Below are 22826 nucleotides of genomic sequence, written 5' to 3'. Positions count from 1 at the left end.
CTACCAGAGTTTGTTCTTTGAAAGAAGCTCCTTATGTCCATTCTTGTATATCAGTAAATTACTGAAACCGATTTATTTAGCCGTGGAGGGTAACAACTGAAAATATGAAATAAACACACATGTAAGCTAAGACTCTCTAAAGAAACGTTGTTGTTGTTCGGCTTTTCATTTCGCCATTTGTTGATTCACTTGAAGAGGAAGTAACGTAACATGGGTCAAGTGATCAGTTTGATATCAATCTTTTGTGATACACCGTCATATTTACATTATTTGTACAGTACGAATGATTTGCTTTGGTACCTGGTCGAACTTCAGTTCTCGTCTGTCTGCCTGGCTCCGTTTCTCCAACAGCTCGCAGGCAGCAGCTCCCCCGCCCCGCTTAGTGCCTGAGCTCGGATCATACCAATATTAGGGGGGATTTACGCACATTCGTAAATTCCCACAGTGTGCACCATGTGCTTCGAATATTGTGTGTAGTTTTTTGTTTTATACAGTTGTCAGCCAGGCATCTAACTATGAAAAAATTACACTCCAAAAGACCCCGGGCTTCTGAAAAAACAACCCAGGCTTAAGCCCAGTAAGCCACCACCCCCCCCCCCCCGCTCCGCCACTGGTGCTCAGTGAATACCTCAGGCAGCAGAAACCCAAGAAAGAGGAGGAACCATCATGGGAGGACAGGCCCCTGCACGGTATGTACCACCAGCAGATAGAGGAGGGGGCTGACATCCAGAAATCCTACCAGTGGCTGGACAAAGCTGGACTGAAAGACAGCACAGAGGCACTAATCGTGGCAGAACAGGAACAAGCTCTGAGCACAAGATCCACAGAGACTGGGGTCTATCACACCAGGCAAGACCCCAGGTGCAGGCTGTGTAAAGATGGCCCTGAGACAATCCAGCACATAACAGCAGGGTGCAAGACGCTAGCAGGCAGGGCATACATGGAACGCCATAACCAAGTGGCCGGCATAGTGTACAGAAACATCTGTGCCGAGTATAACCTGGAAGTCCCGAGGTCAAAATGGGAGACGCCCCCTAGTGTGGTCTAGAGCTAAGATCCTGCGGGACTTCCAGATATAGACGGTGATGGTGACTAACCAACCGGACATGGTGGTGGACAAGCAGAGGAAGATGGCCGTGGTGATAGACATAGCGATACTGAATGACAGAAACATCAGGAAGAAGGAACACGAGAAGCTGGAGAAGTACCAAGGGCTCAGAGAAGAGCTCGAGGAGATGTGGAGGGTGAAGGTAACAGTGGTCCCCGTGGTAATCGGAGCACTCGGTGCAGTGACTCTAAAGATCCTGAGTTTGATTACGCCACCTGGCCGCGGCCTTTCTGTGTGGAGTTTGCACGTTCTCCCCGTGTTTGCGTGGGTTCTCTCCTGGCACTCCGGCTTCCTCCCACAGTCCAAACCCATGCAGTTAGTGGGGTTAGGTTAACTAGAGATTCTAAATTGCCCACAGGTGTGAATGTGAGTGGTTGTCTGTCTCTCTGTGTTAGCCCTGAGTCAGGCTGCTGACCGGTCCAGGCTGTACCCGCCTCTCGCCCTGTGGTAGCTGGGATAGGCTCAAAAACAAGTTCACTTTGCTCTCAAAAAGACACATTTTTAATAGGCATTACATGATGAAGGCATATATATAATGAAGGGGAACACAAATATGAGCAGAAGACAGAAAGTTAGAAAAATACAGTTACAACAGGTCTTGAGAAACAAACTAGAGCTGAGCATGAATGAAGTGTTCTGACTGCACCGGTGGATCAGCTGCTCCACCTCCTGTCTGCACACGGACTCGTCATCGTGTCCTCCACGAACTTCAGGAGTTTCACAGATGGCTCTCCTGAGGTGCAGTCAACAGTGCAGAGGGAGAAGAGCAGTGGGGAGAGAACAGACCGCTGAGGGAGGCCGGAGCTGCTGCTCTGTGTGTGGGAGGTGATGCTCCTCAGCTTTACCTGCTGCTGTCCATCAGAAAGCCGGTGATGCACATACGGGCGGAGGCGGGCGCAGTGGGACGGTGGTGTTGAAGACTGAGCTGAAGAGCCAAGGCTGGTCATGGTGAAACGGGATGAAGCGCAGACCCATACTGACCGCATCCTCGGCCGGCCCGTGTGCCTGGTGAGCAAACTGCAGGGGGTCCAGCGGGGGCTCTGTGAGGTCCTTCAGGTGGATCAACACCGGTCTGTGACCTGAGACGTCATGGAGACAGACCTGTGGTCATTTGATCCTGTGATGGTGGACTCTCTGTGACACACTGCAGGTTTCTGCAGCAATCATCTGAGAATATGAAGAAACTTCTGATGACTGAGATTAATCACAATCAGAATCGCATTTATTGGCCAAGTAGATGCACAAACACATACAAGGAGTTTGGTTCCGGTCTCTCAAGCACAACAATGTAAAACACACAATATATGAGCAACACAATGAACAATATACTTAAACCACAATATCAAAACAATCTAAATCCATACAGGATTACAGAAATGAACACAGCACGCTGCAGGATGTTGGAAATGAACCGAGGTGACTTTCAGCTGCAAAACATGAAGAAAGAATTTAGTTTTTTGTTGTTGTTTTTTTAATTAAAGCGACCAATGTGGTGGCTCGGGTGACGTAGCGAGCTGCAGCGACCAATCAGAACTCTCCGTGTAGAAACTTTGAAGTTTCTCCGGTCTCCGGCTTGTTTAGTGCGCATGTGCTCTTTGAGCGTATCTAACTTTGTGCGCATGCGTTCGTTAAATAAAAGTAGCGTGAGTGTTTTAACGTGAGTTCCTGAGCGGACCGGCAGACCGGACCGTCTTCTCTCCGTTTCTCCGGTTTGTGTTCAGCGAAGAAGAATCAAACAGGCTCGTTTGTTTCCTCCTTCATTGATCTGCAGAGCAGGAAGTTGTCAGAGTGCATGAGCAGAGTTTCCACAGTTTGCGGACAGTGACGGACTGAAGGTAAGCAGAATGTGTTCCGATCAGCTGTGTGACCTTTAACCTCTGCAGCCTCACACAGAGAGGGGAACGAGTCTGAGTGGTCGGTAAAAAAAGTTCGCAGTTTAATCCAACCGGATTAGATTATCCGACTCTGTGAATCAGACAGAGAGCAGCTGTGATGTTCACTCGGTTTATGTCCCGACTCTGTGTTTACGGTCACTGCCGAGCCCGTCCCACCAAACTCCGCTCAGAAACCGTCTAATTTAAGTCTAACTGCTGTGATTGTGCCCGACGCGTTTACACGGAGCCCTGTCCTGAATCCGGAGCACTAACAGTCCCTCTAAGAAACACGAAAGATACGCAGCAGGGCCGTGGATGTGGTTTATTCAAGTAATTATGATTTTAGGCCGTCTGTTGGTTTCAGGCTGTGTTGGAAAGTAAAAGTGAAACCAACCTGTGGTGCTTTCTGTGCTTCACGCGTGTGTGTGTGACAGTTTTATGCAAACAGGCTGAACGTGGATGACCAATCCCAGTACAGGTGTTTGAATCTCACTTTTCTTTTTTTACATGTCACAGTCAGCAGCTGTTGAAAAAACTGAAGTTGAAACTGGTTTTATTTTAGAGTCAGACCTGATTTTCCCGTGAGGTCAGAAAGAGACGTGCTGCTTCCACTTTTGTGTCTGTGCTGCATTTTTACTGTATGTTATTTATATTCATGCGTCATCATACAGCTGCACTTACTTATGGCACAGGTGGATGCTGGGAAAGGGTGAGGTGGAGGCGGACGATTCGGACCGTAAAGGGAGCAGCTGGAAGAGAAGGAGATGCGAGAAAAATCGCAACCCTCCGCTGAGCAGCGTAGGCTCGGGTTGGGTGGTCTGTGTGGTCGCAGATATGACTTTGGTTTTATTCATCTCACCTACTGACCCACACCCGGTGGGTCACCTTCACAGGTGGGTGTGGGTCACCTTCAGGTGAAGGTGAGCAGCTGCTCACATGAAACGAGTGACGGTGATTTTTAAATGACCCGGAGGAAGGTCCGCTACCTCCGGGTGAAAACCTTCACCTCCAACATTTTTGCTCCGGTTCGGCCAAAGACACGGAGTCAGTACACGCGTGACCTCGTGTCGCACACACGTGTGTTATTGTGACACGCTGTGTGTGACGTTAGTCACCGCTGCCTCTCTCACAGAGCTCACACACTGTTACATCAATGATGCAACAACCACAGAAATGCGATTAAAGATGTGTGACAGCTGCGCTGGAGCTCGACACGCTAACAGCAGATTTACCTGTGAAACTGTGACGCTGACAGCTCACCTGTCCCAGGTGTGCTTCGCTCACCTCATCTTCATTTTTGAACCTTGTTTTCAGGAAAGACACCACGTGGAGTCCGCAGAGATGCCCGCCCGGATGGATGATGTCATGCGTTTGTGCTGTGAAGTATCGGCTCACGAGGAGATCAAGGTCGCCGTGAAGAACTCCACCAAAGGGGCGATGGTGGCGGGAGGATCTGCGTTTGTGGGCGGGCTGCTCGGCGGACCTCCGGGGATCGCTGTCGGTAAGTAGAAGAAGAAGAAGGAGGAATAAAATCTGCTGATTCAGCAAAAGGAGATAAAAAGGAAACAGCAGAGACCTGAGGAGGACGCTGGGTTTGAGTTTGTCAGTTTAAACCTCTGTGACTGTGGACGAGGCCACGTGTTTGCCACAGCTGTCAGGAGGAATAATACTCTGCTGTGAGGATTTTGTGGTAGAAGGCAGTAAACACGGGCAGGTTCGAGTCCTCTGCAGTAACTGCAGGTAAGAAGAAGTTTGGAGGCTTTTGTTGCTGCAGTGATCGTCACCCGGGCAGCCTCAGAAACCTGGACCAGCAGAGTCCTCCCCACACAGCAGCCATCTTGAAATGCCTCTGGCGTTATGTAAACCGCTTTGTGTGGCGGAGCACGAGAGTTAAAGCACACCTGTGTGAACGAACAGGTAAACGACCTCAGTAAAGGCAGAGCCGTTTTAACATGAACGAGTTTACCTGATTCACTGTGTGACGATTATTTTTAACCACACGCTGAATTTAATCGTTTACCATTCATTTAAACACAGACGCACTTTTGTCACCAAAGTTTATAAATCTGATAACTTGAGAACGAGGCGACGCAGAGTTTGACACAGCATAGGTACGTGTACTAAAATCTCATTTGATAAGAGGTCAAGGTCAGAGGTCAAGTTTTCTGAAACTCTGGCGAATGCCATAATTCAACAAGGAAGTCACAAGTTTACGCCACACGTGTGTCCACCAGGAGGCTTTATGTCCTCACTCTCAGGCCTTCAGCGTGCTCACATGCATGGACTTCCCTGAAAGCACACGCCTTAACACGCTCTGATCTTAACTTTTCCATAATAGCTATAAATATAATAAATCAATAAATCTGTGGATGTAAACAGCCTGTGTAGACTGATCAGTAAATGTGATTGAAGTCCTCTCAAAGGTTTAAAGCTTTAGACGTTTAAAGTTGGATGTCGTTGTCGCTGACTCGGCCACAGCTTTTACTGAAGCTTGTTTACGCCTGTGTGTGGAAGCTCTGATGCGCTTGTGTTCTTCTTCTGCGTCTCTGCCAGGCGGCGCCGTCGGCGGTCTCCTGGGCAGCTGGCTGACCAGCGGGCAGTTCAGACCTCTGCCTCAGATCCTGATGGAGCTGCCTCCCCCGCAACAGAAGCAGCTCTACGAGTCCATCGTGGCCGTCTTAGGGAACCTGGACTGGACGGACGCGGCCCAGCTCGTCTCGCTCGTGATGGGGAACTCCACCCTCCAGCAGCAGGTCGCCGCAGCCTTAATTAGCTACGTCACCAAGGAGCTGAGAGCCGAGGTGCGCTACAAGGACTGAGGGATGGTTCCACGTGGACCTGACCTTTGAACTGAATCACGGACGTCTCACAGCTCACACAGACGGAGTTCTCAGTAATGTTTGTGCAGCACTGATGTCTTTGTTACTTTGGCTTTTTTAATCCCTGAACGGACCAGCGTGTAATTTAATCTGGATTAGAAAATCTGCTCATTCCCACACTCTGCATCAGGGTTTTTTTGGAGTGCTCCTGCTCTCAGATTTCAAGCTTTTCATTCAATATTTGTTCTGCAGCTTTGATGACTGACAGCTCAGTGATGACCTCAGTTGGTACGCTGTAAGATGATTAAACTCCCCCCGAAGGCCGAGGGCTGGTACTACACCTCTGATGTTTTATCATGTTTTTACTACAGCGTGTTATGACATCATTGCATGGACGTTGCGTTGGAAAAATAAAAACTGTGTTGTACAGCTCTCTATGTTGACTTTCACATGACGTATTTCTCATACTACTTATTTAATCTCTGTCTCTCTTCCACAGCATGTCTTTATCCTGTCTTCCTTCTCTCTCCCCAACCAATCACAGCAGATGGCCCCGCCCCTCCCTGAGCCTGGTTCTGCTGGAGGTTTCTTCCTGTTAAAAGGGAGTTTTTCCTTCCTGCTGTCACCAAAGTGCTTGCTCATAGGGGGTCATATGATTGTTGGTGTTTCTCTGTATGTATTATTGTAGGGTCTACCTTACAATATAAAGCAGGGGTAGGCAACTCCAGGCCTCGAGGGCCGGTGTCCTGCAGGTTTTAGATCTCACCCTGGCTCAACACACCTGAATCAAATGATTAGTTCATTACCAGGCCTCTGGAGAACTTCAGGAAATGCCAAGGAGTCATTTAGCCCTTTAAATCAGCTGTGATGGATCATGGACACATCTAAAACCTCCAGGACACCGGCACTTGAGGCCTGGAGTTGCCTACCCCTGATATAAAGCACCTTGAGGTGACTGTTGTTGTGATCTGTATAAATAAAATGGAATTGAAAGGTCAACATTGACCTTGGCCTTTAAGGTCAAATGCTTAGCCAACCTTGGTACTCGTGTCTCTTGAGGAAGACCTAGTATATTGTTGTGAAATTTGATGAATTTGGTTGACTTTGACCCAATATTCACTAAATCAGAAATCAGCTTGAGCTGTTATTGGTATCTACCAAATCTCATAAACTCAGAGTAGAACATAGAAAACATATCAAATGTTTAAAATGAGAAAATCTGATGGCAGCGACACATCTGTAAAGTGGGACAGCTCCATGTTTGCTCTTCTTTAACATCAGCCGGTGATGGTCTGTGAGGTGAGGAGGGCAGCAGTCCTGGCTCTGCTTCATCCTGTTGCTGATGCTCCAGATGTTTTCAGCTGACTCGCTTCCTATGAAGCTGTGCAGCTGGAATATTGATTCAGTAGATAACAGAGCTACATTATGGAGCAGCTTGTGTCTGAGCAGGGAGGAACCTTTAGAAAGGTCAGTATTACAGAAGCAGCTAGGCCTGATGGATTAACTGGTAGGACTGTGAGAGTGCAGGAAAGAGCTTAGCTTTGTCTTTAGACACCAGTTCCAAATCTCATATGGTCCACACTGGTCTTGTAGCCTGGGCGTCCTCATAAATTCCTGTACCAAAAACACATCCATTGTAATGAAGAGCTTTAAAGAATAGATCGTGTTCTTAGTGAGGTGAAAGGTAAACTGGACCCACATCAGTTTGCACAGAAAAGAGACGAGCACAGAAGATGCTCTTGTAGGTGTTGCAGAGAATTAGTGTCACATGGACCCAACAAAGATATTTATGGACTTTTCATCTTTAATACTGGACCACATATCTTAAAGGTTATCACAGCTAAAGGGTAACAGCACAATGATCAGCAGCAGAAGGGTGTAGAGCAAGGGTCAGCAACCTTTAAGACCCAAAGAGCCATTTGGACCCGGTTTGCACGGAAAAGAAAACACTGGGAGCTGCAAATACTTTTTGACATCTAAAATGAAGATAACACTGCACACATTGTTTTTTACTTTTATGCTTTGTATAAACAACTATAGTGTGTTCATGAAATCCATGAAATGCTACAAAGAAAATGAAATTTTATTTATGTAATGAACACATTTTGAACTCTTAAAAAATTATAACGAAAAATAAAAACATCCATTTGAAGGTCTCTTTTAAATGAATTAAAAAGCTGAACTTAAATTATTCATGTAGCAAACAAAAACTGATCCTTATATCGTCTTTGGGCTTTCGGAGCATGTAGAGCCTTGACCTGAATTTTAAAAATAATTGGAAAAAAGCACTATGCTCCTAAAAAATGAATAATAAATATTCGCAAAATATCTGCATAAATATTTATTTTACCTGGTTAATGTGTATGGCAGGGCGTGGCCTGCAGTGCCGCTGCAGGAGAGGTGGTCGCACCTGAGCGTCATCCGCAATCAAGCCTCGCCGCCTTAAAGTCTGTGCTCTCTCTGCTGTTGTGTTGTGTGTCGGGCTGTGAAATCGTGTGTGAAAAGTGGTCAATAAAGAGAAGCTGTAAAGCATGTTCATGCAAACATCGTCAGGTCTGCCGTGGTACAATGGGACTCCTGCTTCTGAACCTCTGCACACAGCGTCTGCAGACCGGGGCTGTACGAAGTCACTTCATCTTTACGCAGCACTGTAAGCTGTTGTCTGTGAGGCGTGAGCGGTTTTTGTTTTTATCATAGTTCATGGTGGGGAATAGCTGCTCAAATATGTATGTGGATCCGAAGATCGACAATCCACAAATTAGGCATACTGGCAGGCCGCTCTCGTCAGAAGTAAATGCAAATAAATCTGCCCAGGCATCATTAAATCTTCTTCAGATATTTTTCTTTTTTTACATTTCTCCATACCTGGCCCACCTGGGGTTGAAAGTCTCGATAAATGCACGGCGTTTCGGCAGGTATACCGGCTTCCAGGAGTGTGACTCTTATTTTGAGTGATGAAAAGTAATAAAATATCATTTTATTTTTATATTTCAAGATCATGATAATCTTCCAATTTAGAACTACAAGTTAAAAAAGAACTAACATAAATAAAATACACTTAAGCTAAATAATTTTACAATTTATTTTCCCAAACCACGGAGCCGCAGTATAAAGACTAAAGAGGGGGTCGGAGGCCCATGTTGCCGACCTCTAGTGTAGAGTATGGCACCAACAGGTGGGCACACCTGTCCTGACCCTGCCTCACAGGCTACAAAGCACCAATCCCTGCTTCTGTCAGTGCGGCTCATTTAAACTATAGGAATGATTTACCTGACACTGGAAAGTTCTTGGTCAGCTTTGCTGTTATGACACAACATTATAATGACAAATTAATACTACGGGAGCTTTTCTTCCCCTGCACTGTAAAAGTCCAAAGTCCATATTTATGTGTAGGTGAGCTTCAGGGTTCAGGATCTCAGGTGTTCCTCTGCACTGCTGCACCTGGAATCTACACTGTGACTTCATTAAAACCAGTCCTGAAAGAGAAGCATGCATATAAAGCTAAAGAAGTATCCAACCAAAGGTGTCGGCTGACGTGAAATATCGTTCTCACATTGAAAGTGAAAATTCCTAACATGTGACAGTTGTTCCGGTGTTAAGGGTCCGGTTTGGTTTGTACGAGTAAAACGAGACAAACCAGTCCAGTAACGTTCTGAAGAAATGAAACCGATGTGCTAATATGGTGAATGAGTTTATATTAACCTAGTGACCAGATCTTAGGAGGTCTTGGGAGGTTAAAATGACAAATTAATAGTACAGGAGCGTTTCTGGCCCTGCACTGTAAAAGTCCAAAGTTCATACTTATGTGTAGGTGAGCTTCAGGATCTCAGGTGTTCCTCTGCACTGCTGCACCAGGTAATAATGAAACCTGGAAAGAAGTGAAAGTGCAAACAGCCAATTCCAACCCACCCACCCCACAGACATCTTGATATAAAGTGGAAGCGGGATGCTCAGGTCAGTGTTTCTGTGCACAGCACATTACCAGCTCACACACTCAGGACAGCACGGTAAGACATTTATTCTTATTCATGCTGCCTCCAGCTGCATTAACATGGATGTGTATTCTGTTTTAGTTCGACTTCTCTGTGATCAGTTATCATATTTTTTCTCTTACAGGAGATTCATCAAGAAGATGGCAGCGAATAATAAAGATCTCGAACAACTGATTCATGCATTATCACCTGATGTAGAGAGAGAGCTGAGAAACACCTGGACGAGCCTCCTCAAAGGAGCAGTCGTGACGGGAGGATGCACATTAGTATGCGGGGCTCTCATTGGACCTGTGGGGTTAGCTGTTGGTGAGTGAATGAATGATCCAGATAAGAGGGAACTGGTCCTACAGAGGGTAATACTAAGAAAATAAAAACAAAATAAAGTCATTGTTTCCATGGTGATATTAAACTGTTCAGATAACATGGAGGAGAAACACGTACAGGGACAAAACCACAAATAAGATCATTTTTCTTTGGCTTTCATGAAACTTTACCCCACAGTAAATATAAATCTATTATTAAACAGATAAAAAACCCTCAGCTGTGTTTTCTGATGTTTTTATTTGGGATAATTCAAACACTTGACCTTTTTGTGGAAACAGGACTGGATACCAAACCTGTTTCTGACTTTCCATTCACCCTCTCCTCTGTGTCTCCTAGGTGGAGCTATTGGTGGCCTCTGCAGCTGGCTGACCAGTAAAAAGTTCAAGTCTGTGCCTGAGATCCTGAAGGAGATGACTGATGACCAGAGGAGAGAGCTCTTCAAAGCAATCAGGCTACATTTACATGAATGTGGGGTGAGGTGGGAAGATGCAGCCCAGCTCATTGCTGCAGTGATGGGAAATTATGATCTCAAGAGGACAGTTATCAATTTGTTAATCGGAATGTTAATGTGAGAACAGGCGTCTTATCATTTATGACTCTGTGTGTGTGTTGGCCTTCGTGATGGACAAACACAGTCAGTGAATTTTAACCAGACGTATTTCTCAGTTAGAAACATAAATTAGAGATAATCTGTGCCGGAGTAGAAAGTCAATGTATTTCCTCACTCTGATTCAAATAAAAGAAAAAACTGCTGAACATTTTTGTGTCCTTACAAATGATTTCATTCTCCTGAATAAAGTACTCCACATACTGTGCAAATGTAAAATATGGAGAATTACACTTGAAGTTGGCAGCCGGTTTTCTCAGCCCAACAGCTTCTAAAGGTCGGACATCAGTTTCCTCCAGCATGTTCGTCTTTAGCTCCCTGCTCACCTTTTTGGGTTTGGAAGACAAAGAAACGTCAAAAGGTGCAGCTGAGGAACATCAGCAGCACGTTTATGGAAAAAAAAACAAGTGTAAAATCCACACGCAGCACATGACCAGCTTACCCACATTCAACAAACTCGATGTTAAAGTTGTTTGAATGAAGCTGAAAGGTCAGACCAGGTGTAACCAAAGGGTGGCGTTAAAAGCAAAGGTGATACACGAGATCTGAGCTGAATGTTTGGGCTGAAGCGTGTGAACAAGATGAAGCAGAAATCTTGTGTTTCAGTGAGACACTGAGAGTGTGAGATGTAATCAGACCAGTCCAGCAGAAACCTGCAAACACTTCAGTGTGAAACCAGAAGACAGGATGTCCATTCTGAGGTCTGCAATCTCTCTGTACTATTACACTACGCACTGACAGAGAATACAAGTATCTGAACTTGTTCTTCAGGTTTTTACCTTAAATGGAACATTTAAAGGTAATCCATTCTGCTCATTTAAGCTCCGATTCACAGTCTGTATCTGATCCTGGGCCTCAGTGCAACCACTCAGCTCATTGCATCTGAAAGACGCGCTTTTAGCTCCTCCCCCTACCTTCCTGTTGTGTTTGGGTCAAATCTGACCAATTTACAAATGAAAAAACTCATAAATATTGTGTTTCACATCCGATTGCCTCGAGGTCTTATGACATCCTCCACAGTATGCACTATATAAAAGTGATGAGCACCTCTTTAGTTGAATTTTGAACGTTTTAATCAACTTTGTTACATCTGTAATGTTCCCGGTCAAAAGTGACCACCATAGAAAATGAATGGGAATCCACCCCCAACCCCATTTGGCCTCCAACCCCCTGAATGGCCCACTGAACTGAATTTGGTGGTGAAAAACGTTTCTTATGTTAATTTAAGAGCTGTTAAGACTAACTGGTCAATAGGGCTTTGGAGTTGACGTCACGCCGCAGTGCATTGTGGGATCGCGGCGCCATGTCAGAAGGCCACAAATCAAAACAAACACACTGTGTTGGAAGCAGGACTGCCAGAACCAAGCTTAAAATCAACGCAAAAGACAAAGGGCTGTATCGCGACCGACTGCGCCCAGACGCCAAGAGACGGTACATGGAAAAAATAGCGTGCATCGGTAATGTGGACCCGTATGAAAAAAGGCAGTGGAGCGGAAACCCAGACGGCCTGCCGCCGTTGTCCTATCCCGATATCTTCGCGTACCTTGTCTGTGGAGTCAGCGCATACACGGCGAATCATTTTCGGAATTATAAATTCCTGGAGGAGCACATCTAATTCACAAACGGTTGGGTACAATATTTGGCTGTTTTTAAGCCTCCACGTTGTGAGTACGTTGACCATATGACCAAGATACAGCCAGAGGTTGCCAGCTGTGTGTTGCCATGTAAATAGTTTGCATTTCATGTGTATGTACTTGCTAAGTACATGTCAACAGATCTTGAATAAAAAAAATAAACATACTTTTCTTTTCTGTTTCATATTTCATATGCTGGTTTGCCTGCAATAATGCCAAATAATACGCTACTCCGTCAACATGACGTGGTTCTGCAGCATCACACATTAGGATGTTTATCTAATTATCTATGACCTCAGCGCATTCAAAATAACACGAAAAGCCTATTAAGACAGATATGAATTTATTTAGAACTCACCGGAAAGAAAATGCTGCGAGCAAACCAACAAAAAATTGGGGATGGCAGAGAACTCGATATCTGCTCGTCTGACCGCTGCAATCCAAGCCTGACGTCTTCGTTTAGTAATATCGGATACATGAGATCCCTCCCGTTGCCTCCAGGAGGGGAAACGATGAAAAGAGAGCCAATTTTCCAGCTTCTTGCCTTCCCTATCGTGTGATCTAACGTTGCAACACAGCACGTATGAACCATAGCTGACGCTTCCGTGTGCTTTCTTTGGCCTACTGTCATGGCGGGAGGGGGCGTGGCCCAGCTCCCGTGACATCACGCTCCAAAGCCCTATTGCGACCAGAACACTAAAGTAAGGTGGGTGGGGGTGCACACAACAGGAGGGTTAAGAAAACGTACTCATGATTGGCTGCTCCTCACAAAAAAACACCTGAATGACAGGTGGGCAGCCTTCACCTCTCTGTGACAACATCCAGAACGAAGAGTTAACAAAAAAGTGCTGAGAGCAGGAAACACTGTTCGTACATGGAGCTCAATGTTAGAACTTCTGGTCATGTCACACAAGTTATCAGGACACAAACATTAACAGGAAGTGTTTAAAGGCGCAGCTGAGCCAACATTAAAATGACAGAGTAATACTACGGGAGCGTTTCTGCTCCTGCACTTTAGGGTTCAGGACCTCAGGTGTTCCTCTGCACTGCTGCACCTGGAATCTACACTGTGACATCATTAAAACCAGTCCTGAAAGACAAGTGTGCGTATAAAGCTAAAGAAGTATCCAACCAAAGGTGTCGACTGACGTGAAATATCGTTTCACATTGAAAGTGAAAATTCCTAACATGTGACAGTTGTTCCGGTGTTAAGGGTCCGGTTTGGTTTGTACGAGTAAAACGAGACAAACCAGTCCAGTAACGTTCTGAAGAAATGAAACCAGGCTGCTAATATTGTAAATGGGTTTATATTAAACCACTAATGAACACTGGCAGGGTCCTTAAACCTCACAGAGTGGGTAACATGATCATACAGGTTTGGATGTTTGGAGAGGAGCGTCTGTTGGAAGCACCGAGACGCCGTAAACACCTACAGTTCAGAAGCACACGGCGAGGACACGGCGGCTGCTTCGGCCTGAGCCGTCACACTCTGAGAGCTCGGCGCTCTGATCCCCAACGAGCTTTCAGAGCTGAAGAAACCTTTCAGAGGAGACATCTTTAAAAACCTAAAAACACATCCAGGCGTCTCCATCTCACGCATTGTAGTATTTGTATATTTTCAGCATTTTGTACTGGATGTTTGCAGAGAGAACGCCGGTAACAGGAAGAGCTGAAAGAACAGCCAGTTCCACCCCCACCCGCCCCACAGACATCTTGTTATAAAGTGGAAGTGGGACGCTCAGGTGAGTGTTTCGCTGTCAGGACAGCAAGGTAAGAAACTGATCAGAGTTATCAGGTCTGTGTGGTCCTCCACAGAGGACACAGATATGACTCCATCAGGGTACTTTCATTTCTTATTGTCTCAAAAACGATTATAATACCAACTCATCTGTTAGTCAGTGAATGAATGAATTAAACAAAATGCTGGTCACCAAGTCAGAGCTTAAATTTTTTGTCTGCTTGTTTAATATGAAGGTGAACGAGCTTCAGGTTTCCGGTAAATGCCAGGCCCTGCTCCAGAAAGCAGGTTTATCAGATTCTTTCTGTTTCTGTTCCAGAAGAGCCGATCAGAGTCTTTTCAGTCTGATCGTGTTCATCCAACATTTGCAGTGAAAGAAGCTGGGCTGTGCGCAGCAGTCTGTAAGAGTTACCATCAGACTGTTGTTGAATCCATCTCCCCCCGCTGAGCTACATCATTTATTTGTGTTCATCAGTACTGGCTCTCTGTGCCTCGACGTGCCGTGCTAACCATCGCCTCCTGCTGACCGTTAAAAAGAATGCAGGTTTAAGGACCTTCAGTTTTGGCTTTACTCTTCAGACACTGATGAGTTTAGGTCCGCTCTTGTTCCTGAACAGAAACCTGGAGTTTCATCTCAGGATGAAAACCCTCAGATATTTATCTAAACCTGGTCTCTGGAATGAGCCCAGAGACAAAAGCGGACGTCTGCGAGTGAAAAATTCCCAGTGTGTTCTTCCAGCATTCACAGAGACAATAGCCGACATCAGTGATGTCAGTGCGGAGTGATGGTGGTGGATCCTTCTGTCAAACTGAGACGAGACAAACCGGTCCAGTAACATTCAGCAAAAAGTGAAGAATAAAAGGTGTTTTTGTGTCAGCGCGACAGAAGTGTGTGGATTTAGACCCTGGTGTGAAGCTGAATCCAGCTGAGCACACATCTGTGCTTATCTGTAACTTTAAATTCATTTCACTTTTACTACACGGAACCAATTCACAACTGCAGTCGCCTCCAGCAGCTTTAAACTGTAAGGCTGTAAAGACCCTGCAACGCTCGAGAGAAACCCAGCAATCAGACGATGCTCACGAGCAGCACCTGCAGACAGTGCAGGGTGAGGGAGGGGCGGCCAAAAGGTGAGCAGAGCTCCTGAGTTCAAACTACAAAACTTCAAATCATTTTAGACATTTTGCAGTCACTGATGAAAGTATTACAGTATTTATAGTTGTATGATGAGCTGGAAATAATGAAACTGAAACTCAAACACTGACACCTCACACACAAACACACACCTGTTATAAAGGTGTGCGTTTGTGCTCGTGCGGCAGATTTCATTCCTCTCAGGACAGCAAAGGTAAGAAACAGATCACTACAGCTTTTCTTTCTTTCTGCTACTTGTCACTTAAATTTGATCAGTCATTATTGATCGCAGCAGCTGATCCATGATCTCTGCCACATGTCAGCTCGTTCTGATTTCATCTATATTAGCTTATTTTAACTTTCACTCCTGTGGACGAGTCAGTAGTGTTTTTTTAAAGTTCGCGACATGAATCAACTTAATAGTCAAAAATATTATCAGTGATTACAAATAAATCTAAACGTTTTTCTTCTGATTAAATATTAGACTGAACGTCTGCTGCCTTACAGGCCTGATGTGATTTGCTGCTTTATGAATAAAACTGAATTTGTTCTGACAGTAAAATTACATCACAGCTACACCCAGGCAGAAACTGACAGAGAACTCCACCCAAATACTTCGTCAGTAAGATGGACGACAAAATAAAAAAAGATCTCCAACAACTGCTTGACAAATTATGGTCTGAGTCAGATCTCAAGGTCACCATGAAGAACTCAGTGAAAGGAGGAATTAAGACCGCAGGATGTGCGGTTGTTGGTGGGCTGGTTGGTGGACCTCCGGGGATTGCTGTGGGTGAGTACATCAATTATCCATTTGTGAAGCAGACATTAAAGCAGCTGATGAACGGGCCACATGAAACGAAAGAATCGAGGACACAGTGACGTCTTCAGTGCAGAACTTGGACAAAATCAATCAGAATATTTTTTTTTTTTAATTGGGTTATTGGACTGATAGACTGCCATGTTAAAAAAATCTACACGTATGTGGAATTGGGAGAAAACGATCCCTCACATAGAGCCTTAACTTCTCAGCTCCCGAAAGACAAATGCAACCAACACAAACTTCAAAAATATAAACTGCTGTACGTGAACTTTCTGTCCATTTAAGTGCAGATCAGCAAACTGTGAGCGGTAAACTTTGAGTCTCCATCACTCTGTCTGTTCTCTGCTGGGAAACTGGAAACTGTTGAACCAAACCAACACATAAGTTGCAATGAAGTGAAAATTCTTTAAAGCTTTGTGGAGTTGAAGCATTTTAAAAGTCATGGTCCCATCAGATATAATTTACTCTCAGTCTCCTCTTCAAGACAGGCAGAAATATTTCTAACTGGAATAATCAGTCAAAAATATAACACGAATCAACATCAGAAGCCATTTCCACGGTGATGAATGAAGAGAAACAGCTCGTAAAACAGCATATGTGACTCTCCATCCACCCTCTTGTCTTCCAGGTGCAGCCATCGGAGGCATCTACAGCTGGAAGACCAGTGACGATTTCAAGCCTCTGCCTCAGATCCTGCGGGAGATGCCTCCTGCTCAATTGGACGAGCTCCTTAAATCAGTCATGGTTATTTTAGACCATCTGAAATGGAAAACTGTAGAGGGGCTCATTGATTATGTGATGAAAGACATTCCTCTCAAGAAAGCAATCATTGATGAGTTAAAGCGCAGGGTGAAAACTTTAACCTGAGAACAGGTGTGCCGTGAGTTCTGGCTGTCCGCAGACTTTTCATGACGGTCAGGTCTCTTTGAATAAAGAGGTTTCATGTTGAACCCTGAAACATACAGAGGAGAGAAAATCTTTCTTCATCTTTTTCAAATAAAACAAACTGATGAGCCTTTTTGTGTTTCCACAAATGTTCGCAATCGCATTATAATGATTGAAGGTGCAGCGCTGCACGTGTACATTATTTTGTTTAAACTTTACTGTTTAAACAAGCCTTCGGTTGACCAACGATTTTACATTTTTAATTTACATTTAACCTCTTATATTGTGCATTTTTGCTATTTATCGTACTGTTTATTTTAATCCTTGTGTACAGCGCTTTGTGACTACCTGTCTATGAAAAGTGCTTAATAAATAAACTTTACTTACTTACATTATGGACAATTTGCTTTTGCTACGAGCTAAATCAGGGTGAAAAAGCTGGTCGGAGACTTTGGAGCCGACGATGATGCTGAAAGACCCAATGAAGTGATACAAGCTGCGGGTTCAGTTTAAGACTTGAAACTGTAGGTGGAGTAGGTTGAACAAAATCAAACACACGCACACACTGAACAAAATTACTTTGGGAGTTATAATTAGAGTACCATCTGCAAATTTATTTGGAGTATTTGATATTTTTGTATTTGTGATAAAACTTGTCACATTTGTTTAACGCAGCATGACAGTTACATGGAAATAACATTTTCTTTTCTTTCTTTGTGGCTCAGAATTTCATGTTAAAAGTTTCTCTACTTGTGGGGGTGTCGTACCACGGTGGGTATCCCCAGTGGCGGTCCTAGCCTGTTTGGCATCCTGGGCGAACACTCCCTCTGGCGCCCCATCAACCCCCCCGCCCCCCCCCCCCCCCCCCCCCCCCACACACACACACACACACACACGAAACGTATTAAGGATTGTACATTAACATAAAACTGTTGTCGGAACCATACTGAATTTCACCAGAGAAACACACACACACACACACACACATATGAAGAGAGAGAGTATGCATAGTATGCAAACGGCTACCAAACAGCCATCATAATTTGTCATACAATGAGAACAGGACAAATCAACAATTGACACTGACTAATTAATATTAAAATCTGTAACATAGTATTGTTTGGAGTTTAGTCTGTTACTGTTACTATTAGGGATGCAACGATACCAATTTTTTCAAACCGATACGATACCGATCCTTGGATCTGAGTACTTGCCGATACCGAGTACAAAAACTGATACGTCTACCACACACACAGAGAAAAATGCAATGAACTGGAAGACAGTTTTTTTTAATTCTCTGTCAATAAAAAATAAAATATTAATAAAAATGACCACAAAAATTAAATTTCAAGTGAAAAATAAACACTTCTCTTAAATTGTCCAGTGTCCACATTGTAAACAAACAAACAAAATAACTAAAGTATTTTGGAGTCTCCAGCTTTCAGACATAACATTAATGAACCTATTGCAGAGTATCCACATTGTAATAAAAAAAATAAAATAACTGAACTCTTTGGGTCTCTTTCCCGCTTTCAGATTGAAAAATAAACACTTCTGTTCAGAATAAAACAAATAAAACTTAGGTTTCAGAATAAAATAAACACTTTTGTTAAATTATTGCACAATGTCCATATTATATCCAAACAAAATAACAGTGAACTATGTGGCACTGTCTACAGCTTTCAGATTCACATAACATTAATGAACCACCTATTGCAGAGTGTCCACATTTTAATCAAACAAAAAAACTTCAGTCAGCAAGCAATGATGTGACCTCCGAACTAAACTGTTTTTGGGAAAGTGAGAGGCAGGTTCTTTTTGATGAAAAGAATCGTCTCTGCGTGATCAGCTGTGAGCCTGTTTCTGCTTTCATCCACAATGTGTGACACTGAGCTGAACAGCCTTTCACTATCTACACTTGTGCATGGTGCTGAAAGGTATCTGCCCGCCACTTTAGCCAGCTTTGGGAACCGCACTTTATTAACCATCCAGTATTGTAGAGGTTTGTCTTCTTGTAAACCTGCGGCCTCTCCAAGATATGTCTCTAACGCTACACTAGAACCTACCGCAGCTCTGCCCACCGATGCTGATGCCTGCTCATCTGCAATTTCATCAAACATGCTGTCCAAACTAGTTGTGGGCTGGTCACTGCGTGCTTTTCTTGAAGGTGGTTCATTCAGGTCATGATCCTCCTCTCCAGGCAACCTTAGCAGCTCAAGTTTTAGCATCTCCTTGGCATTTGCAGCAGTTGTGGTGCTGGAGAAAAAACGATTTTTATATACACATACAGTCAAACAGTTACACACACAGGCACAACACTCACCTGGGATCGAGTAGCATGGCAATGCTATAGAGTGGGTTTTCCTCCACGTCAGTGAACCGCGTCCTGACAGCTGCAGCCAAGGTTCCCTTCATTGCTTTGATCCCATGGTCCTCATCAGTCTCCCTTGTTAGAAATCTGTGGAGCACAGTGACGGCTGGAATGACGGCTGCAGCCGTGGCATCTGAAGAGCTGACTTTTCGAGTTAACTCCTCGAATGGACCCAGAACAGATATCACCTTCTCCAGCAGTGTCCACTGGTGAGCCGTGAGCGTATCAGGGAGTCCATATTCAGACACAAATATTCCCAGAGCCCGTTTCTGCTCGATCAATGACTGTATCATATAAAAGGTGCTGTTCCAGCGGGTCTGAACGTCTTGCTGGAGCCGCTTCGCGGGCTGGTTGATCTGTAATTGAATGTCCTCGAGAAGGGAGCTGGCCAGAGCAGAATGTTTAAAATGTTCAACTATTTTGCGGCCAACTGTCACCGCATCAGCAACACTCTTCTGTGACAGAAGGCCCTCATGAACAACCAGCTGGAGAGTGTGAGCAGTACAAGGCAGGCTGGGCAGCTCAGCATCACTCATGGCCTTTATCATATTTCTTGCGTTGTCCCGGAGCACTACGTGGACGGACGTCTTTGGTATATCCCAGGTTTGAAGCATGCTATCGAAAGCAGTTGCGATGGTTTGGCTGGTGTGCGAGCCCCTGAACGACTGTAGTGTTACTTGATGACGAACAAACTCCTCATCAATCCACTGCGCCGTTAAACTGAGGAGCGACATCGGGGACACACTGCTTGTCCAAATGTCGGTAGTGAAACTTAAGGCTGAAACCTCCTGCAAGAGGTTATGGACGTGTTTTTTTACCTCTTCAAAAAGTTTTGGCAGCATTACGTCCCTGATGTATGGGTGAATCTCATATCGCGGCTCGAGTATGCTGAGAAGACGGCAAAATCCTACGTTTTCCACGACCGACAGTGGCTGGTCATCCAGAGCGATAAAATGAGTCAGAGCCTCTGTTATTTTAACTGCTCGTGGATTTTCTCTTGACATTTTTGTCGCTTTTCCAAAACCTGAGTTAAAGTGGGCTGTTCTGGTCTTGTGTTAGCCTTAGCAAACTCGGTGTACTCCAGAGCATGATGTGTCCTCAGGTGTTTTATTAAATTGCTTGTATTGAACGATGTACTCTCCTTCCCTCCCCTGGACACCTTACCGGTACACAGTTTGCACTCGGTCTTGCTTCTGTCATCTTCACAAACTTTGTAGTAAGTCCACACTGCTGACATTTTGTTTAGCGTAGCTACAGGAGCCGCCAGTCTCACTCGCCTAACCCCCTAGTGACATGTCCCCCTAGCGGCCAATCTAAAAAATTACAACAGAAAGTACAGGCCACCCTCTGATTCATGAAGTAAATTGGTATCGGTTCATGGTATCGGTTAACTTTTGCGAGTATGAGTACACGCACATTTTATGGTATCGGCCCCGATACCCGATACCAGCATCGGTATCGCTGCATCCCTAGTTACTATTTTTACCATTTCTTCTTGGAGCAACTGTAACCCACATAATTTCCTTAGGGATTAATAAAGTATTCTGATTCTGATAGTTTCAAGATGACCTGCCATTATCCAATGACACATCTGCTTACCTGCATCTTTTGCTAATTTCTCCTCCTTTTCTTTTCTATTTTTTCTAAACTGAGCACCTGATGGCTTTGAACTTTTCTTGTCCATCTTGGTTTTAATTTTGCACTCCAGCATGACGCCCACCCCCCAACCCGAGGATCACCACAACATAACCTAACAGACCTACACCTTAGTTCACAGATTCGATTTGTCTAAGGTTTATTTCTGTGATTTCACACAACCCAGTAGGGCTGCTCAATTAATCGAATTTTAATCGTGATTACGATCTGGGCTTTCAACGATCTTTAAAAATGACTTAGCCGATTATTAGCTCCTCCTCTCGCGCTGCTCCGTGTGGCAAATCGAGCGTACCTCTTTGCATTTCGAACACGCGTCACAACAATTAAGAGGACCCGAGGGAAGCTCGGAAAGCTAGGAAAGCTAAGCGGAAGTTATTTGGTGAGGAGAGGATAATGGCTGCTGAAGAAAGAATGCTGTTGGTTGAAAAGAGAGGTAAAACGACTTCAGTGGTGTGGAAACATTATGGGTTCGCGGAGTCAGACGTGGATCAAGTAGACATAGTGTGGAAACTTTGCTACGGTGTCGTAGCTGCACCACAGAGCAACACTACACATTTATTCAATCATTTGAAGACCGCTCACAAAGTCACATACGATCAAACAATGAAGGAACATAGAGAAAAAACTCTCGACAACACCTGCTTCATCCTCACAGACTTCATTCACGCTCCCCTGTACAACGCGACTAAATATCCCAGCAGCTCCCAGAGACACAAGGAGATAACAAACGCAGTAACGTTTTCCTCGCCAAAGACCACTGCTCAATTAACACAGTGAACAACCAGTATTATGCAGTATTTTGAAGTTCACTAAACATAGATGTTTACATTTTTCATTTATTTTTTATATTGCAAACATTTGCACTGTTATCAGTATTTGCACACTATTTTATATTATTTTTTGACATCTTTAAAGCCATTATTCAATACATTGTTATTGTTAAATAAATATCGTCAAATAATCGAGATCTCAATTTCAGTGAAAATAATCGTGATTATCATTTTTGCCATAATCGAGCAGCCCTACAACCCAGGATTCAAATCATGAATATATAATGGGCTTGGATTTACAATATTATGAATGAAATGTGCTCTATTTGGAAGCAGCCGCCCCCCCCCCCCCCTCCCCTTTCGACGGGTTGTGTGTGAGACTTTAAATCATCAAACTGTAAATTATAAATTGTAAATTGTTATTGATCCCTTTACCCCTGGTCCTAAAGTGTATATTTATTTTCTTACTCTTCTTATATTTATTGTTTGTTTACTTGCGCTGCTGTAACTGGAGCCTCGTCGTCTCGTCTCTCTATATACTGGACTGTATGTAGCGGAGATGACAAAGTTTACTTTGACTTCAGCAGCGCGCAGGCGCACCGAGGGCTCTCGCGCTCACTTTTCGCGTATAGAATTTCAAAAAAACATCGGTGCAAATTATAAGTCTGTATCATGATGTCTGGTGTGTTCGTGTTTGTTTTTATTTTGTTTTATTTTGCGAGTTGGTTATTAGATGCTGCTCCAGCCAGCCAGAGAATCCCCCGCCGCCCCGCCCTCTCCTCCCTGTGCCGCAAGCAGCAGGCGCACCTCGCAAACGGAGGGCGCCCTTACTCCCAGCAAATGGGCGATAGAAAACCGATCGGTGCCTATGCCATTCCCAATATGCGCTGGCTGATGTCGGGGCAGCATGAGTACAAGCAATGCCCGTGATGCCGCCCCCCACCACGATGACGCCCCGGGCAACCGCCTGTGTCGCCCGTATCAAAAACCGCTACTGGGTATCCCCGACAGGATTTAGCACGCGCTGGGCAGGGAGACTGGACCCAGCTGACTCCGCCTCCATTACAACCAACTAGACGTGGAAGTAGTGACG

The 22826-nt window shown here is 44.6% G+C and overlaps 2 protein-coding genes across 2 annotated transcripts; both read left to right on the top strand.

Moving 5' to 3' along the window:
• The first annotated feature begins 2584 nt into the window (after positions 1-2584).
• Positions 2585-6841, top strand: LOC134632555 (protein C19orf12 homolog). The gene is made up of 3 exons (XM_063481248.1): positions 2585-2943; positions 4297-4483; positions 5536-6841. Exons 2-3 carry the CDS (start codon positions 4324-4326, stop codon positions 5799-5801), a joined length of 426 nt encoding a protein of 141 aa, XP_063337318.1. The 5' UTR covers positions 2585-2943; positions 4297-4323; the 3' UTR covers positions 5802-6841.
• A 9058-nt stretch (positions 6842-15899) lies between these two features.
• On the top strand, positions 15900-17001 carry LOC134632572 (protein C19orf12 homolog). The gene is made up of 2 exons (XM_063481251.1): positions 15900-16021; positions 16680-17001. Exons 1-2 carry the CDS (start codon positions 15934-15936, stop codon positions 16916-16918), a joined length of 327 nt encoding a protein of 108 aa, XP_063337321.1. The 5' UTR covers positions 15900-15933; the 3' UTR covers positions 16919-17001.
• Positions 17002-22826: the final 5825 nt, after the last annotated feature.

Source organism: Pelmatolapia mariae, linkage group LG1, assembly GCF_036321145.2.
Source record: "Pelmatolapia mariae isolate MD_Pm_ZW linkage group LG1, Pm_UMD_F_2, whole genome shotgun sequence".
In the NCBI taxonomy this organism is placed as follows: domain Eukaryota; kingdom Metazoa; phylum Chordata; class Actinopteri; order Cichliformes; family Cichlidae; genus Pelmatolapia; species Pelmatolapia mariae.
This window is presented reverse-complemented; position numbering and strand designations above follow the sequence as displayed.

Coding starts and splice junctions, on each gene's coding strand:
- LOC134632555 (XM_063481248.1), top strand. CDS start 4,324: ATGCCCGCCCGGATGGATGATGTCATGCGTTTGTGCTGTGAAGTATCG. Junction 4,484..5,535: donor ACCTCCGGGGATCGCTGTCG/GTAAGTAGAAGA, acceptor CGTCTCTGCCAG/GCGGCGCCGTCGGCGGTCTC.
- LOC134632572 (XM_063481251.1), top strand. CDS start 15,934: ATGAAGAACTCAGTGAAAGGAGGAATTAAGACCGCAGGATGTGCGGTT. Junction 16,022..16,679: donor ACCTCCGGGGATTGCTGTGG/GTGAGTACATCA, acceptor CTTGTCTTCCAG/GTGCAGCCATCGGAGGCATC.